We start from the raw sequence: 20,034 nt of genomic DNA, 5'->3' as shown, positions 1-20,034 counted from the left end.
GACTTAGGGAGGGAATTCTAGAGCTTAGGGCCCAGGTAGCTGAAGGCACGGCCGCCAGTGGTGGAGCGATTAAAATCAGGGCTGCGCAACAGAGATAGGGAGGGGCGAGGCCATGGAGAGATTTGAAAACAAGGATGAGAAATTTAAAAGTAAGGCGTTCGTAGACCGGGAGCCAATGTAGGTCAGCGAGCACAGGGGTGATGGGTGAACGGGACTTGGTGCGAGTTAGGATACGGGCAGCAGAGTTTTAGATGAGCTCAAGTTTATGGAGGGTGGAAGATGGGAGGTTGGCCAGGAGAGCATTGGAATAGTCAAGTCTAGACTATTACAGGTATATGGATCCATAAAAATGGGAGTGCAGGTAGGAAAAGCCATTAAAGGCCTCCTTATAGAAAGGATATTAGAGCCATGGAAAGGAGTCAACGAAGATTGACAAGAATAACACTAGGAATGATATATAATTGTGAAGAAAGATTAAAAAATTTGGGGCTTTTTCACTGCAACAGAAAAGTTATGGGGGGATCTAAGAGGTTTTCAAAATTATTAAAGATTTTGAAAAGGTAAATAGTGAAATATTGTTTTCACTGTTTGACAAATAAATAAGGGGGCATAGACTCTGGGCTATCACTAGAAAAACAAAGGGAAATTCTCACACAAAAAGGTTATTCGAACATGGAATGCTTTACTACAAGTGGCAGTTCAGGCAGAAATTATAACATTATTTAAAAGAAAATTAGATAAATATATAAAAAGGAAGAATATAAAAGGATGCACAAAAAAGGCAGGAAAATGGGATTAGATTGAGTAGTTCCTGTTGAAGAGCTAGCAAATAGACAAAGGGCTAAATAGTCTCCTTCTGTGCTTTAAATTCTAGGATTCTATTTTATAAAAACTAGCTTATCCTTTTCTTTCATATGCTGAATGACCTGCTGTGCAGCTCCAGCATTTCCTGTTTTTACTGCCATTAGACATGGGCCTTTCTCTGGTTCATTGCATCTGGAGAGTTCTAACCTTTATTGTTAAATACTCTTTATAATCACTGCATTTCAGGAATCGCAACGTAAGTGCACAGTTTAAGGTGCAACACGTTGATGTAAGAATACATTTTACAGCAGAGGGCACATTGGAATACCAGTAAGTTGTGACGCAATCCTGAACTTGCATATTCCTACATGCTGAGCCCCAATGCCAAGTGGATCATCAAGAGACAGGTACTTCCATAGAAAGAAAATGAGTAGTAACCAAGATGGACTCATTTCTTGACGACACATATTAGCCACATTTATATTTTTCCTAGCCCACTGGCACCTGTAGTGTGGCAGCCGCATCAACGTCAACCTGTTGGGTTTTAAACCTGCAGCAAGGAAGACCCATTTTTCACTGGCTGGGACTAGTGGGCTTGGGCTAGTAAAGGTAGTTCTAGGGCAGCGGCAGTACATTTCCATTGTGATAGTACTTCACCACACACAAACTTTCCTATTATTTCTGTAGTGGCATCACAACGCAACATCATGACATCACTATTCCGCACATGGGTACTGACCAAAGTGTCACAGCCTGCCCAGCGCATCTGCAGAATCTTGGGTCCCCACAGTGCAGCCATTTTACAGGAAGGTTTGGGGTCACTCGATTAAAATTGGGATGTATTTACCTCAATTCTTAAACTTATCACTGGATCCTCTTGGGACTTTACTGGCTCGGGGCCCTGTGCAATTGTAAGGGTTGCACTGTCCTAACACGCCTCTGCCTGGGCTGCAATGTAAAAGCAGCTGTTGTTTTTTTTTTAAAAAAGTCCTTTTCCCTCAATCTTCAGAAGCTGCTGGAATGAACAGTTGAAGCTGATGTTTACCTGCTGCAGAATATGAATTGTGAGGTTCTATCTCCCGTTCTTTCCTTGTAAAGAAGACTTGACCAACTCTTGAGCTGCGAAGGGGTTAACCTACAGGGCATAGAATGAAGATCTAAACACCTTTTGACTGAATAACAGCAATTCCCGAGAGAATTTCATAGCCGAAAACAGACACCTTCAGATAATGCTACACGATCCAGAAAAACTAAACTTCTTTCCTATACAGGTTTTGTGGTGAAATATTGTTTTTATAAATTACTCTTAGCTATAGCTGCTTCACTACTTGTTCAATATTTTCTCTCCTCCATTTCCGAAGGTGGTGACCAGGCTGGGCTGAGGTAAGAAGAAACATTTGAGTGCTGGAAGTGTGAGATAAAAAACAAATAGACTAGCTGTGTATCTCTTGCATTTTTCTATCAGCTTGTGAAATAGGAACAGCAAATTTAATGTTTTGGGTAAACATCCCCACTCGAAACGTTAACCAGTTATTTCTCTTTCAGATGCCGATGGACCTGTTGTGTATTTCTAGTGTTTCTATTTTGACCCATGCTGATTACAGTTCTAACGATACTACCAGACCAACCTTGCCCAAGTGGCCATTCTTTTAAGTACAAGTGAATAGCGGTGGCCATTTTGCATGTGAAGAAGGAGCAGCACGTCCTTGCCTGATTCTGTCCTTATCACAAGCCCACAAGTGGGAACTAATGTTACCAACTCTCCAGTTTTGGACCAAACTGGAAACCTGACACCAAAAATCTGTTTTTTTAATAGTTGTTTTCTGCTTACCTCTGTGTCTTGCAACAAGGTGTCGTTAGTTATTCAGATTTTCAATGAATTTTCGTCGTCTATAAAGAAAACATGAAAATGCTACCCTCCTATCTACCCCATGTTTAGTTTTGGGTTTGTTAGTAGATACATCTTTAGTGGGAACCCTGGACAATATTTTCCTTCTGTTGACTGGGATATGGAGGCCAATTCTAGCACTCTACAGCTACACCAAGCAAGATTGACCAACTCCACACACATCCAGGATTGAAACTGGGTCCAGATCTGTATGGTTTAATACCACAGCAGTACACTTACCTACTAAGCCACTGGAGGAGTCTCTACTTTAGCACTCTAATGTTTAGCAGTGTGACATATTTCACTTACTCTTTTATTTAACTTAACAAGTTTAGTTTGTATATAACAAAGCTGCTGCATTCGCAATTTTACCCATTACAGCAGACTCGCCAAAACTTAAAAAGTGAAACTTGTACAAATCCCCAGCAAAATTCAAAAATGTGGGAATTTACTTCCATAATAAAAACAGCAGATTAAGAAAAAAAATACCAAAGAAAATGAACATTTCTTGACTGAATCTTAACAACTGTTGAGGGAATTGTAATGTTGAAAACAGTTCCTGGCAATTCTAGACAATTCAGCTGCAACCTCTTTCTAACAATAAGATGCCCTTAAAAGTACAAATCCAAATTAAAGGTTTATAATTCAGCCATAAAGACTTGCCACAAAAAAGAGCTTGTAAATATAACATGCTTTTATACACATTAGATCTTGCTAGTAATATCTATGCAGAAAACATATCATGAGAAATATATGCCTATTTTCAGATGAATTACAGTGGCACAAATTGTAAAGTTTGCTACCTGACCACAAAGTTCTGGATATGAATCTGACACCTGACTATTGCTCAAATATATTATCTCAATGGAGAAAGACACACAAAACTTATTTATTCCTAACCTTTTTCCCCTGAAGGCAGTGACCTGTGCTGGAGGATGGCTCCATGGCTCCATGGTAGCCATTCTTTATACTATTTTATAAAGGGGAGTGGGAGGGCAGCACCATCAAATCCAATCTTGACCTCACCCATTCATGCTTGTCGATTGTAGTTGTTGGATATGATCAAGTGTGGGAACCTGGGCTGATTTTTTTTCCCTTCTTCTTAGGCCGGGGACACTGAGGCCAACATATAGCACCCGTACCATTGTCCTATCTGATATCAGCTAGCTCAGTATAGACAAACCATTTTTATTATTTTTATTGGTGCCATTGAGACTACTGCAAATAAGGACAAAATGGTGACTGAATTATGTCTGTATGCCCTCGTCCAATTATCCCCCACCATCTAACCCCGCTTCACCTCAAGACTACAATTGGTCTAGATTCTCCGTGTTCAATACTAAGGCTAGTCAACCGGTAGTATATTAAAACTCTTACATTGAAATGCACACTTACTTTCAACTTTCTCCATTATAAATTCCTATGTCCATTTATAATGGAAACCCCCAGCGGAGGCATTTCATTGTAGGCAATTTCCATTATAAATATGGACATAGAAATTAGTAATAGAAATATATAGAAATAGGGACAGAATATATGATTTCAAATGTGGACTAAATTACAGTTGAGTGCCCTGGTCCAATTATCCACTGCCCTCCAACCCCACTTCAGACTACACCTGATCTTGACTGACTGTGCAATGCCATGGGAGATTGACTCATATATAATCAACAAGTAGTGATGGCAACAACAACTTGCACTTATATAGCACCTTTTAAAGTAGAAAATCATTCCAAGGTGCTTCACAGAGGATTAAGGAAAAAATAGACACCGGAGATGTTCGGAGAGGTGACCAAAAACTTGGTCAAAGTCATGGATTTTAAGGAGGGTCTTAAAAGAGGGGAGGGGTTTAGGGAGGGACTTGCAGACCGTGGGGCCTAGTTGGCTGAAGGCACAACCGCAATGGTGGAGTGAAGAGAGAGGCGATGCACAAGAGGCCAGTCAGAGAAATGGAGATTTCGGGGTGGGGGTGGTAGGGAGGTGATTGGAAGGCTAGAGAAAGTTACAGAAATAGAGATGAGTGAAGCTATGAAGGGACTTAAGCACAAGAATGAAAATGTTAAATTTGAGATGTTGGGGGACTGGGAAGATGATGGCTTCATTTTTCCCAGTTTTATAAATGAAAGAATTTGCAGCTCATCCAAGACTGGATGTTGAACAAATAGTCTGACGACACGGAGGCAGTGGAGAAGTTGAGACAGGTCAAGAGATCGAGCTGGATGTCGTCAGCATACATGTGGAAGCTGAACCTCATGTCTGCGGAATATTTTTGGACTCTAGAGGAATCAAGGGATATGGGGATCGGGCTGGGAAGTGGAGTTGAGGTCGAAGATCAGCAACGATCTTATTGAATGGCAGAGTAGGTTCGAGGGGCTGTATGGCCTACTCCTGCTCCTATTTCTTATGTCGCCAAGGGACAGGATGTAGATGAGGAAGAGGAGGGGGCCACAAATAGATCTCGATGTGAGGCTAGGAAGAGAAGCCATTACTGGAGATGCTTTGGCTATGATTGGATAGATAAGAGTGGAACTAAGCGAGGGTAGTCCCACTGAGCTGGGCAACGTAGGAGTGGCATTCGAGGGGGGATAATGCGCCATGATCACAGTCACAGAGGATGCCATTTGCGACCTTGGTTAGGGTCATTTCGTTGCTGTGGCAGGGATGGAAACTTGAATTAGAGAGATTAAAACATGGAGTTGCAGGAAAGATGGGCACAGATTTGGGAGATGACAACATGTTCAAGGATTTTGGAAGGGAAAGTTGAAGTAAAAGTTTTTAACTCCTAGGGGAGAATGGAAGCCCAAACAAACAAATTTTCTGCAAAGTAGAAGTGTGCTTAAATTTAAACATTTAAATAGTTGTGGTCTGTTCTGGATGTAACACGGATTCCAAACTGGTAGATTGTTATCAGAAAAAGATCTCAGTAATCATTGTTGAATGGTTCCTAACCCCCCCCCCCCCCCCCGCCCCCAGAAAAGAAAGAGAAACTCCCTGGAAACTGAACACGTGACATCTCCACTTATCTCATCTATATTCCTGCATAGACCAAGTGTTTTGCCGCTTTGTTGAAAAGGATCCTTTTTATTCTATGGATGCGCTATCAGTTTTGTCATCATTCCTAACATCTGACCCCATGAGCTAACTTACAGTAAAGAGAAACTTTGGTGAATTAGCAATGGAGCATCAAGGTTTTGACAATACCACTTGCTAAGCAGCAAGCCAAAAAATAACTAAAATGCTTGAAAATAGGAAATCAGGCTCATCAGCTATTGACTAAAACCATGTGTTGATTTTTTTTCTTTCAGTTTTATGGCTGTTTATCGCAGCAACAGAACATGATGCAGGACTATATAAGGACAGCCACTTATCAAAGAGCAATACTCCAGAATCATGTTGATTTTAATGATAAGGTGAGTGTTCAAGAGTTGGTGTGGGATAGAGCAGGGCAGGGCTTAACCTCATCATTATTACCCGTTAGCATTTAATCCCTCAGTTTGGCCAATCCTAAATTTTGTCTCAAAATATGATAAAGCAAACTGCAGCAAATAAGTGATCCGCCGCTGACAAAACTTTCATTTTCTGCAAATTCACTTCAGCAGGTAAAATGCTATTTATTTTAAAATCTTTATTCTAAGATTATTCTTGATATTTTAATAGTCCTGAAGGCAATATTTAACACCAGTAAAAATTTTAATAAGTGGAAATACTGGGCATGAGCATTCGGGTTACCTGAAGTTTCAGATGTGCATATGTGAAATTTGGATGTTCCAGAAACCAATTCCATCACTAAAATAAGTTGGAAAATTCAGACAGTACTTACCACGGTGTTATTGGCTGAGCTCAAGAGCTCAGGATTGCAGAGACTTATGTGCACAAACCTATGTCCTGCCATTCTGGTCCAGGTGTTAGTGCTGCAATGAAGTGTGCCAGTTTGCCTCCCCCATGTTCACAAATTGCATTAACTTGTGCAAAGCGGACTCTGAAATTAATCCGTACACAGGCATTTGCTGTGATTAAAGTTTAACACATAGTTGGGGAACTATGGGTTCTGATTGTTGTGATTTTTGTTTAAAGGTTGTTCTTGATGTTGGTTGTGGGTCAGGAATCCTTTCATTCTTCGCAGTTCAAGCAGGAGCTAGAAAGGTCTATGCTGTGGAAGCCAGCTCAATGTCAAAGTATGCAGAGGTACTGCACAAACACACTACATGGACTAACTATTAATACATACGCTACTGACTTCTAAAGATTGAACTGCCTTTTTGTAATGGTCTTCAACGTCAGATTGTTTTATAAAGAATTTATAGGATTTTTTAGCAGAGAATTTTCCATTTTGTGTATGCAAGTGTTAACTTGGCTTGTTTGGTAGCCCCCTTGCCTCTAAGTTGGAAGGCTTTGGGTTAAATCCCCACTCCAGGACTTAAACACATATCTTTTGGATGTGACATTAAATAAAGGTCCCGTCTGCCTGTCCAGGAGGACACAAAGGAACTGATTGCAAATAAGAACAGGGAATCCTGTCTGTGTCCTTGCCAACAGTCTTCCTAAGACAAATACCACAGAAAAACAGATAAACTGACTATTGATCACATTTGCTGGCTGTGGGATCTTGCTATGCACAAATTGGTTGCCACATTTACCTACATAACAGTGATCACACTTAAAACGTAATTTATTGGATGTGAGTCGATATGAAATGTCCCGAGGATGACACAATATGCTATATAAATGCAAGTTCTTGTAAGCCTCCAGAGTTCCAAATATTTTTAGTGTATATTTTTATAAGTTTATGAGGCTTCTGTGCGCGGTCTTGCTAGGTGGGAGCACGGGGTCATGGAATCAGCCCTCTCTCTGACCCCTGCTTCCATCTGGTAAAGCTCCACACCTGGAGCTGCGCATCGCTAAATTACCTCTAGAGAGAGAGAATGAAAAACTGAAGCATTTAGAAATTTGCAGATATTTTATAGCAGCAAGCTACATTGCCAATGTTTACTCAAATTAAAATGTTAGAGATAGTCCAGAGTCAAGCAAAGGTAAGAGAAGATCATGTGATCACTTAAGAGAATGAACTGATGAATTTTCCGGGGAGGATGTCACATGTGCCTTCACGTAGATTTTCAGCCAAAGTCAATGAAGATAAGTAGGTCATACTGGGTGACTCATCTATTCTGATCAGATGAAAGTCTCCTCTCTCCAGTGGGCATAAGGATTCTATGCGAAATTAGATTGGGCAGCCTCAGCTGCTAGTGGGCTATAATTTGGCGTAAATTGGTATATTTGTAGTCTTATTCAGAGAGGGAAACAGAATGACTAGTGGATGAATTAGAAGAATTCATACTGGAACATTGATGGATGCTTCTCTGAGGCTCAGACCAAGGTACATTGCTGGAAGCTTTATTCTGCATCTAATCTTTGCTGCACCTGACCTGAGGAGGCATGATGATATTACTGGGTACTCAAAGCGACAGCTGATCTTTTTACCAGCACTGACATTCCTATTGTTGTGAAGTATAATAATTCAGCAAAATAAATTAAGTAAGCAAACATCTCCAGTTCAACTTTAGTGTTTGAATAAAGAAGTTAGAGATATCGGGTGAGAAATTCAACCCATGGCCACCCGCTTTGGACCTGAAAAATGGGCGGTCAGCAGCTGAAAATTCGGGGAGGCACCTTGCCTGCTACTTTAACGCCCAAGATCCTCTTGCAATATTCAGGCAGTCCTGTGAACGGGTGAGATGCCATAAACAGGCATAAAGCTGCTTAAAATGCAAACTGGGGTCCTACGTCGTTGTAGGACCCCAACTGCAAAATTTAGGTACAAGTGGGCAGAGCTGCTGCCATGCATGCTCCACCCACTTGTATCAGGCTTTGAGCAGTCTAACCCGGCAGTCCTTAAAGGGACCGCTGCAGGCCGCTCAACATAAGGTTGAAGAAATTCATACATTCTATTTTTGGGGGCCCAGGAGCAACCGGAGTGTTCCTTCTGGGTCCACAAAAAAACTCTGCTCGCTGCTGGCATTTTTGAGGTTCCCAGGGATCCCTCTCCCATCCCTCCCTGAGACCTACATGAGAGCCAGCTGATTTCCCACCCTCCCCTACCGGTGAGCTGCAACAGGGCACCCGTTTGGTGCCTGCAGCTTGCCAACGACATATAAATGAAATCGGAAGTGAATTTGGCTTGGGCATCAGGCCTATGTGGCCTGATTATCATTCTGCCGACTTTGCGCCCATCAAGTCGAATTTCTCGGCCGCTGTTACAGTGATGTCATGTGAGAAACTTGCGTTTTTCCATTTATTTATTTATTTATTTATTTATTTATGAACAGTTTGTTTTCTCAGTTTTCTCCTCCTCTCCTAATGGTGATTGACGCATGCTGAGTTTTGGATCTGTGTTGGTTGACAGCTCTCTCGGACCTCACTCGTGATCATTCTCCCTGTGTGAGCCTAAGCAGTGAGAGCTGGCAGGCTGTTTGACTGTGGGATCATCACAGCCTGTCAGATCCTGTCTTCACCAGATATCCATACACGTGCACTTCCAGCAACGATTTGGGAAATCGGAACCTTTGATTTCCTCCTCTCCTTCCCCACCACCCCCCTCCCCATTCAGCCTGGGGACACAAAAGCCAATTGTAGCATCTATTATCCCTTTACTGAGATCAGCAAGCATTGAAGTTGAGACCTTCCTGTCCTGTATAGCTGAATACCAAAACAAGGAGGAGAAATTACTTGGTGTGTTTGAACTGATGCACTAATTTGGTACATTAGTACTAGGGGGATATTAATGGATTATTCACATACCAAAATTCATTCTTGGATTGAACCAGTTTAATGCGTATTAGCAAACAGTCCAGTGTTAACATTTTTTGACTTGTTAAGAGCTTATTAATCACTAATTAAAAGTAAACGTGCATATCTGTTCATGTTTGCCTTCCAGCCCATGTTGGGGAATGACTCCTGCTACAAAGCTGGCATTCAGGTAGCAGAGAGAATTGATAGCGATGTAGTGCAGAGCAGGAAGCAGTGTAAAGAGCAACTGAATTGTTTCAGTCGTCACAGCTGTATGGATACCTCAGCTGGCCTTACATCGCTGGACATGTTAGAGGAGGACGAGGAGGAGGAGGAGCAGCAAAAGCAAAGTGGGGGGCAGGTCAAAGAGGTCTGTGACCTTAAGAAGCATAGCACCAAGATCTACTGCTACCCCAGGAAGTGTAGCTATCACTGGTGACAGAGCTACCTTTACCTCACTGAGGAGCAGTGTGTGAGGAGGCTCCATGGAAGCCATTGGTGAATTGTCATTTTTTGAATCCACACTTGCAACTGAACAGCAACATCAGCGCCGCACTGCCAGTAGCTGTAAAAATGACAGTGTTGCTCAACATTTTGCCAGAGGCTGCTTCCAGGGGCAATGACAGGGACTTTGGCAACGTTCAGTCAACAATGCATTGTATAAGTTGCAACTGACTTTCCAACATTACAATAGTGACACACTTTTTTTTTGAAAAGTACTTAATTGACTTTAAAGGGCTTTGGGACATCCTCAGGACTTGAAACGTGCTACATAAATATGAGTCTTTTATAAGTCACAGCTGCTTTGTTTCAACATTCTGGTGATAAGATCAAAATCAGCATCAACTTGCAGAGGCAGCAAGATAAGCTTTTGAAAGATAAGGCATTCCACAGGTATAGCCTCCTTCAGCCGTTCCTACCAATATTTATCCCCCAAGCGTCATCACTAAAACAGATTATCTGGTCACTTGCCTCGTTGTGGGACCTTGCTGCCGCGTTTCCCTATATTACAACAGTGACAACACTTTAAAAGTACTTCATTCACTGTAACGTGCTTTGAGACATCCTGAGGTCATGAAAGGCGCTATATAAATGCAAGTTCTTTTCCTGGCACACAAAATAGGGTGTTCTGTTGCACTTGTTGTCCTGTCTAGAGATAAGCTGTAGATCAGTGACCTGTTAATGGACTTCTATCACATTTCCCTGCTGGAGGTCACATCCTAAGCACAAATAATGAACTCTGAATCTGAAGGCCCTTGAATCCCACACGAATGGTTTTCTGGACTTTTGTCTCAGTGGGCTGAAGCCGGACATTGAAACTTATGGAGGGTCGACCTTAACACCTTGACGGCATCAGTGGGAGCATTCCTGTGAGATGCTCCAACTGTATTTGCAGTGTGCATGCCTGAGGTTTCCCCTGCTCATGTCTCTGTTGCTGCCTGCTGCTCAGTGACAGGCAGCAAAGGAGTGAACCCTTCCTTCATGACCATGCACAAATCCCGTTTACAGCATGGCCTGTAAAGAGGCACATGATTAGTGCACACATTCATACTCATGAAATATTGAAATAGCCTGTGTTTCATAGTTGCTCCCTTGAAGTCTGAATCACAAAGTGAATCAACAGATAGAGCCAGCGGCGATGCAGTTCATCTGCTCAGCAGCAGCCAGCCCTCCTTCAGAGTGTGTGCCTCTGACCTAGTGCATATTTCAAATGATGATGACACCTGGTCCTGCAGTGAGGTTTGTTGCTGAGCCATCCTGGCTTGCTGCTGCTGGGGTAGTGAAATATCCAACAAGAAAAGGGCATATGATCAGTCAGTGCACAGTTAGGGAAGTTGTTGCTGTGTGGACAGTACGTAGCATATTTCGCAACACCTGCTGAAACATATTTGCACAGAGAAGACAATTATAATTATTTGCACTTCCAGCTTATGCGTCATCCATGCCGTACACCGCTTACTCTATGATTTTTTTTTATATATAAACATGTTGAGAGATTTGGCCTGCTGAGTCCCTCTACCTTTTTGCGCTCTGCGCCTATTTTTGCAGGTGGGCCTTTTCCCTGAGGGGAAGATAAATGTGCATTGAACGAACCAATGTTTTGTGCTATTTAGTTTAGGCAGCATCACAGTTTAATGGCCTATTGCATAGCTTAACTGAAGTATAGGAAGTTTGAATACTGATTGAACGCATTGTAATTGTCAGCTACGTGAATATGTATTGTCAGTCTTCAGTCTTCCTCAGCTACATTATTCTGTGATCATTTCTAATCCTGCTGTGCTAGTTTCAACCATGTTTGTGTCTTCCCTTTGCATTGCACTTATAGCAGGTTACTGAATCAATTCTGGTTTAGGTGTGCAAGCAAACTCATCTGACATTTGTAACTTGTTTAACATCAGTAGCTACCTGCATATATATGACAGTCTCCATATATGGCAGTATACATTTATTCACACTCGTTCTCTGTTCTCATCTTGGCACACAATGGCTTCCCCGCGCAGGCCTCTGGTTAAAATAACAGTCGGGCCTTGATGATGTCATTGGAGTCCAATTTGCATATTTAAAGAAGGCCCCCACCAGTGTCCTTCTCGTGTGCTTAAAAGAACAGGCTGAAATTGTAGCCCACAGGATCAGTGGGGAACGTTGACTGGTGAGTCCCATGGGAAATATTAACTTCCCGCCTGCCCAGTTCCCGTAGGGTGGGCCGGATAAAAATTGCCCTATAGACTTTCTTTTCTTTTGAATTGTGGGTGAACACCTATTCATCACAGTAAGGACTTGCCTGTTTAATAGCACTGGGGATGCAGTGGACTGTAATGGCAACTTTGTGAGAGTTTTTTTTCCCCTGGTTCTAATCTTCGTTATCAGTCAGAAGACTGCATGTGGCGGGGCGGGGGCGGGGAGAAAGATATTTATCTGTCCAATCAGAAAATTAGCATGTGACTTTAAAGGAGCAGAACTTGTTTATGATTCATGGTAAAACTGGTCATTCACAGACATCTTGAATGTAAAACTCATCCTGAATGTCCAGTATGGGCCGAATAGCCTCTTTCTGTGCTGTATCATTCTATGAGTCTGTATTAGACTGAGGAGAAAGAGGCAATCTTAACTGCATTTTGGGAATAATAACCTATCAGGATGGTATACAAACTGACAATTATGCACTGCGGAAATTATAGTCTACCAATGCGATGTGCAGAGTGGACCCCTGGGAGTTTTCTACTTGGCTGGGCCTCTTCACTGGGAAGCTAGGAATTGCAGCAGAATTCTAGCCTCGTGTTTCAGAAGCCGAGGTTGGCCTGTAAGGCAAAAATTTGGAGGCATTTCTAACAACATTGGCTGATTTTATGAATAGGTTCAGTACTTTCAGAATTAGAACATTTTTAAATGGATTTAAATCCTGGAACTCCCTACCTAACAGCAGTGTGGGAGAACCTTCACCACGCAGACTGTAGCGGTTCAAGGCGGCTCACCACCACCTTCTCAAAGGCAGTTAGGGATGGGCAATAAATGTTGGCCTTGCCAGCGACTGCCCACATCCCATGAATGAATAAAAAAAATTGTTGTCTTATAAATCTTATTTATATATTGCTATCTGTGCAGCTGTGTCAGAACTAAAGTGGCAGCAAAAAAATCACTTTGAAAAAATAAATGCAGCAGTGTGACAAGTTGAAGTTGTAGCTTTTGAAGTAGATGCTTTTCTGAGATCTTTGATGATTTAAATTTCAATGAATCCTTGTGACAAAAGTGCTCATTTAAGCCGGAGAAAAGCATGGCCTTTGAATTTTTTTCTGCTATGAGCTGATTTAATGTGTGACGAGCTATGCTTAAGACTTTTAATTGTATCTAGCTATCTACATCTCTAGCTATCTCTACCTATCTCGCTATCTCTATCTCTATCGCTATCTTAGCCCTGATATTTATGGGGAGGGTGAGGCTGAAAACGGCCGAAGGACCCAGCAAGGTCGGGAACACGGAGATCCTGCCAAATTTAATGGCAGGACCTCATTAACATTTTTTTATCTCTGTTTCCCGCCCAGCAGCTGGCCAGATGGACAGCCTGGCCAGCGAGTGGGAGGGAACACTAGGGGCAGGAAACAGCAGCCGGGAACTGTCGCCGGCAATCAGGAGGTCGGAGTGGCCCGCGATCGGGGCTGATGGGGGGGTGGGGGGGCGGGGAAGAGAGAGGCTTGCGGTCGGGGGGGGGGCTGGTGATAGGGAGGACTTGTGGGAGGGGGAGGGGGCGCTGGGGTTGGCGATCGGGGCTGGGGGAGACTGAAGGCTTTCTTGAGAGGCCGCAGGGAGCACTCTTGCTCCTCCTGGCTCACAAGGAGTGCTGAAAGAGGCACTTGCCTTGTGGAGCCAGCAGTTCCCGCTCCCTTTCACTGCCGAATTTCCCGGTCCCTGGGAAACCTGTGCAGCAACAGTCAATTTTAAATCGGCTCCCAACTGCACTGTGGGAGCCCGATTTAAATATGTTAATTAAGTGTCCTGCCTCTCCACGGCGGGACACTCAAACACCCAGATATCTGCTGCCGTAAAAAAGGCGACGGGCGCATGCGAGGTGGGTTGGGTTATGTTCCCTGTATTTAACTCTTTAACCACCATCCCTCCGATCCTCTCCCACTCGTCATGGTTGGGTTAATATCGAGACCCTTTTTTCTACGTGTTCTTCCTGTCAACATTTTCCATTACAATTCCTATATCCAGATTTATAATGTAAACTTGTAAGACTGTAATTATACCCCCTTGCCAGGGGGGGTACTGCAGCACCACCACTGATGGGAGAGTGCAATTATATTGTGACAAGTTTACATAGACAGTTCCCATTATAAATTCCTATGTCTAGATTTATAATGGAAATATAAAAATGAGGACAGAATGTACGACTTTGACAGATTACTACCCAGGCAGTGAAGATGAAAATCTAACCCTTGGTTTAGACTCCGTGTGTATTGTCATGGTAGATGAACTAATAATGTATTAGAAGTCTTGTGTATGGTGTGCACTTCTTGTGCACAATAGTCTTATTTCCTGTGCCAGAATTTTTGAGTAAAGCTCTTAACATAGTAACAGGAGTAGGCTATTCAGCCTCTCAAGCCTGTTTCACCATTCAGTTAGATCATGGCTGATCTGTATCTTAACTCCATCTACCCGCCTTAATCCTTAATACTGCTTTCTGACAACACCCCTGAACGGCCTAGCTCTAATTTTAAGATTATACCCCCTTGTTCTCCCCCCACCAGAGGAAATAGTTTCTCTCTATCTATCCTAACAGTTCTGTTAATCATCTTAAACACCTCAATTAGATCACCCCTAATCTTCTATATTCAAGGGAATACAAGCCTCGTCCATGCAACCTGTCCTCATAATTTATTTCTGTGCATTCATTAGGTTCGAATTATGTTACTCTGTCTTGTTTCATATTTTTATGAATTTATCATATTTATAACTGCCACATAAGATGTGCATGCTGTAGAGTTCTCAAATATTTATCCTAAAAATTTAACTTAGACTTTAGCGCCCTGACCTTCCATGGGGGTTATAATAATCTCCTGCTGTTTTCGGTTGTTCATGCCGTTTTTCCGAGGCTTCGATCAATCTCCCATCGAAGTTACACCAAGAGATGGAGACAAGTCCTGCAAAAATTCAGGGCCTAAAGGTATAAGAACTCTGTTTAGTTTGGGATTGGATGATGCAGTGTGTTAGCACACCATTTTCATCAATGGGACCTGAGTTTGAATCCAGCCAAGACTGATGGGATGAAAGTTGTCATTTTCTGCCAGCTGTAAGGGTTCTAAATGAATGAGTTTTGGCAGTTTCAACCTATGGTTATATTTTACTCTATGTAAGTTAAAGAAAAAATATTTTAGTAAACTGTCAATGTAAACTACAGTTTTGGAAAATCATTTTTATTCACTTTATGCGGAGAGGCGAATCATTAGATAGAGTCAGAGAATAATTATCAATGACATATTATCAGGCAGATGTAACCAGTGAAATTTCCTAGTAATGATGTTAGAACCCCTTCTGTTCTAATGTTGAAAGTATCATGTTATTTAGTAATTGCCAATCCTAGTAGAATATTAGGGTGTAACAGTAAATCCAGACAGTACGAAGATAATGGGCCGGATTTTGCTGTAAAAATTTATGTGAAAATTGGAAAGCAACTTCCGGCGAGCGCACATGCGTAGTTAAGCATGGAAATCCGGAAGTTGCTACTCCTCCATGTACGAAAATGGCATCTCACTGTCTGGCTCCCCGTTCATATGTATTGAACGGTATGAGGTTCCTGTACTCCTAAGGGAATCAAGGGGATAGAACGGGAAAGTGGAGTTGAGGTAGATGATCAGCCATGATCTCATTGAATGGTGGAGTAGGCTCGAGGGGCCATATGACCTCCTCCTGCTCCTATTTCTTATATTCTTACCTTATAGATATGGACTCAACGTGCCAAAAATAGTTAAGTCAAGTCATTTCAAGTCCAGGTACCTTTTTAATAGTGTGGTAAGTCTTAATTACTGCCAAACAACCCCTCTGGCACTGAAATTTTTTTTAACTTTTTCTTTCTGTCTCTTTTATCTCTCTCTCTTAATTCAATTTTTCTTATCTTTTATTTATTATGCTTTCTATACCTGATTTGACACTGAATTCACTATTCTAACTTACACCTCCTGGTTCTGACTGCAAAGTTCATTAACAATTCTTCAATCTGATTAGTTAAGGAGATACACAGCTGCTTGTCCTGTTCACATAGGTCCCAGATGCCCTGTAGAGGGCTTCATGCTTTTTGGCTCTCCGTTCATTCGCTACTCACAGCAAAATCTGGCCCAATGTATAAAATATTGTTGACACCCCAGCTAGAGCGTTGTTACAGTTTTGATTGCTGTGCCAGCAGAGATAGAAGGACATTAGAACGAGTGCAAGAAGATTAAGAGGGATGGCATCAGGTCTTGGATGAATGAACTATGAAGGCAGGATAAAGAAACTAAATCTGCTCTCTACAAAAAAAAATGGAATTTTTAAAATACTGATGGGAACTTGTAGGATGGATGTGAGGAATCTATTTTTGTTTAATCAGAAAAGAAGTTTGGAGGATAATCATAAGCTGCAGAAACTCATAGCCAGAGGTAATTTAAAAATTACCGATTTCACAGGGAGGCGTTGGGCCATACTACCAATGAGCACGGTGATGGAGAGGGGCTACAACATTGTAACTTTGGATTTTCTGTCCCGTTACTGCCAGTGAGATTCCACATTGGGAGCGGAGCCTCACAAAATACCCCAATGAAGCAGACCTACTACTGTGAATGTGAACTTCCTTGCAGCATTGAATAAAGTGATGGACAGGTTTCTAATTCAATAGAAAACAGGGGGATTGAAACTTGGTGCCAAGGCAGGAGGAATATATAAATAGCTATATTGTCCTTGTGCATGGAATTAAATGATAGGGTGAGGAGATGCGGTGAATGATCTTTTCTCATATGTTCTGTCTATTCAATTTTTAAATACGATGGAGGTTGGCCCACAGAAAGCCACACCTGCTTGTGATACCTATCTGTGCTAAGATGTTGCTTTCTGTTTATATCTTCAGATTCTAGTGAAAAGTAACAATCTTTCAGAACGGGTAATGGTCCTGGAAGGGAAAATCGAGGAAATTACTATTCCTGAGAAAGTGGACATCATTATTTCAGAACCTATGGGATATTTGTTATTTAATGAGAGGATGCTCGAAAGCTACCTCCATGCAAAAAAATGGTTGAAACCAAATGGTAGGTCAACACATGCAGAAACATACAACTTGTAGTCAGAATGTTTATAAGTTGTCTAGGGTGGGGTGTGAGATCAGTTGCTGTGATATGATTAGTGCTGAGACTAATGGGAGGTGGATAATCAAAGAATCTAGCTCCTCTCTTGTAAACAAGAAACAGTAGTCAAGATTGCACGACATGGAGCAAAACAGCAATATTGTGAAGGAGGGGTGAAGTTTTTGTGTTTTATTGTGTTTTTGTGTTGTGTTGCAAGGGATGTTTGTGCTGGGAATGGAATACTTTTCTACTTTTGGCACCCAATGTTAGCATCAAGTGCTCAGAAATCAGGCTAGATGCAAAGTGAAGCTTCCTCTGTTCTGTCCCAACAGTGTCTTTTTACTGGGTTAAGAAGAAAATGACCCACTGTGATATTTCCCTTTCCCCTATCAGCCATTTAGGTGCTTTCCCAGGGTGAGGTACCTAATTCCTGAATTGTGGATAGCTTTCTATAGTGTGACGTCACTAGTTTAAAAACTGAAGCCACCCAATTTAATTTTGTTTAGGACCCTTACTGCTGGTAGCAAGAGGAGACTTTCAATCTAGGCTGCATTAAAACCCAGATCTCAGAGGCAAAAGGACAGTGTTCTAACCCACTCCAACACCAGACCCAGCTCTTTAAAAGAAAATCACTATAGCATGTACCTCCTTACAGAACTCAAAATCCTTGACTAGCAATGATCGTGCTATAATGAAGGTGCAGTATCTTTTTTTTTTAAGAAGACCAGTTGATGCTGTGGCACATGCATTGGAGCTCAGTAGTGGGACACAGGTTTGTATCTGTAATTTCCCATGTGATAAATTTTTAATTACTATGGAGCAATGCCAAGCCGGGGCATCCTATCCTGGTTACGCACAGCAGGGGAGGGGGGGGGGGGGGGGGGGAGAATCAGAGATGTTGGCTGTTCTTCCACACTTTTATGCTTTAGTGAAAACTATGAAAATTTTAGCGATCCCTTAAAATAAGGCACTATTTATTTATAATCACTATTATAACCCTGTTTAAAATAGCGTGTTTACCCCGCTGCTGTGTATGTTTTCTTAGGGATGATGTTTCCTACTTTTGGTGATGTTCATCTAGCTCCGTTTTCTGATGAGCAGCTTTACATGGAACACTACACCAGGGCAAATTTCTGGTATGTCCTCACGAGAGAATCTGGCAATGTTTGATATCACCATCTGTAAACCATTCCAAGTAAAATGGGTAAATTATTACTAAATACATAGATCGCCAGAGAGAAATTAAAAATGTTCTTTTTTCTCTCCCACTTGAATGCTTTATGTAATGGATCTCGCAAGGTAAGATGTAGTTTGTAAATGTTAAAGTCCAATGGGCTTACATTTCTATGAACAGATGGGAGCACGCGTAGTTTTTGTGGGCATATTACTGTGCAGTATTCTATTTTAAAGGGGACATGTTGCAAGGGTGATCAATTTTGGTAGCAGCTTTGAGCAGTTTTTCTAACAGTCCAGCACAGAATGAGTCTGTTGTATTTTTTTTCTGAATCTGTATTTCAAAAGTACAATCTTCAGTTATCTACCCATTATTTAGTGGAAGTTTTGTACCTAGTTCAAAATCCCAAGAATGAAAAGTTTGCATTAGACTTCCTCTCTGCTACCTTATTTGATGCTGCTTTCCATGCCATTTATTTTTATTCAGGAATTTCTAGCCCACAAGTCTTACCTTGCCTTTATGGCAATGCCTTTGCACAGCCAAAAAGCAGTAACAGTTTACATCTACAACACACAGAACAAATGACACATATAGCACTGATGTACTGAGCCAGCTGTATATATAGTTGATGTTCCGTGGCATTGCATATGGAGAGTCAAGACCAAGTCCAGTATTCAGGTCAAGAAGGTTAGAAAGCAGTGGGATAACAGGATCCAGCTGATGGAAGGGGTGGGGGTTAGAGAGAGGGACAGACAGGGAGAGGAGGAGAGTAGGATGTGGATGGTGGAGGGGTAGAGCGAAAGAGAAGGGGGACAGGGCAAGAGAGGGGGTGGAGGAGAAGGAGGAACAGGAGACAATGAAGGCATTTGTGGCACTGGGCTGCAGCCCATTTCTTTGCTGTAATGGAGAGGGGAAAGGGGGAAGGTGGATGAAGGGAGGCAAGGAAGAGGACTAGTGGTGGAGGAGAGTGGATAACAGTGGATGGGGGTGCGTTGGGTGACACTGAGCTAGGGTCTAATATTCCTGTCATTGGCTCAGTACAGCATGCACTCCCACAATCCAATTCTGTCTTATTTGCGAGGGGCAGATTGTGTTTCTTCTCTTGTTGGGGGGGTGGGGGGGAAGGAGAGTAGTGGAAGGCTGAATTTTTCTTCAGTGGGAATGGGTTGCCCTCATTGTGGGTGAGAAATGCTGTAATTCCCATGGCACTTAGGCTGGAATTTATTTTGTCGATTAGCAGCACAGGCCGGCATCAAACCACCGAGTCTGAAACGTGGTGATAAACAATCGATTGTTTAAAAACTGCCTCTTCCACTGATAGTAAGTTGGCAACAACAACTTGTATTTACATAGTGCCTTTAACGTAGTAAAACGACCCATAGCGCTTCACAGGAGCGATTATCAAACATTACTAAAGATGCACGGTGTGAAGAAGAGCAAGTGAAATAAGTGATCCATCACAGGAATTTAGTTCCCCTGTAAATGGAGCTTTATAGACTGTGCCCATCACAGGAATCTACAGGAGCAGAAATTTCCAGTATTTGCAAATGTTCCAAATAATCTTTCTATCTGACTGT

General features: G+C 42.1%; 1 protein-coding gene across 1 annotated transcript in view; it reads left to right on the top strand.

The window, feature by feature from the left end:
• carm1l (coactivator-associated arginine methyltransferase 1, like) overlaps nucleotides 1–20,034 on the top strand; it is a 101,660-nt gene that overhangs the window by 55,376 nt on the left and 26,250 nt on the right. The window contains exons 4-7 of the mRNA XM_067983284.1: nucleotides 5,998–6,102; nucleotides 6,767–6,877; nucleotides 17,070–17,247; nucleotides 18,329–18,419. Of these exons, the coding sequence (XP_067839385.1) occupies nucleotides 5,998–6,102; nucleotides 6,767–6,877; nucleotides 17,070–17,247; nucleotides 18,329–18,419 (485 nt within the window). The remainder of the gene's footprint in view (nucleotides 1–5,997; nucleotides 6,103–6,766; nucleotides 6,878–17,069; nucleotides 17,248–18,328; nucleotides 18,420–20,034) is intronic.

This window comes from Heptranchias perlo, chromosome 4 (genome assembly GCF_035084215.1).
Source record: "Heptranchias perlo isolate sHepPer1 chromosome 4, sHepPer1.hap1, whole genome shotgun sequence".
NCBI classification, from domain to species: domain Eukaryota; kingdom Metazoa; phylum Chordata; class Chondrichthyes; order Hexanchiformes; family Hexanchidae; genus Heptranchias; species Heptranchias perlo.
This window is presented reverse-complemented; position numbering and strand designations above follow the sequence as displayed.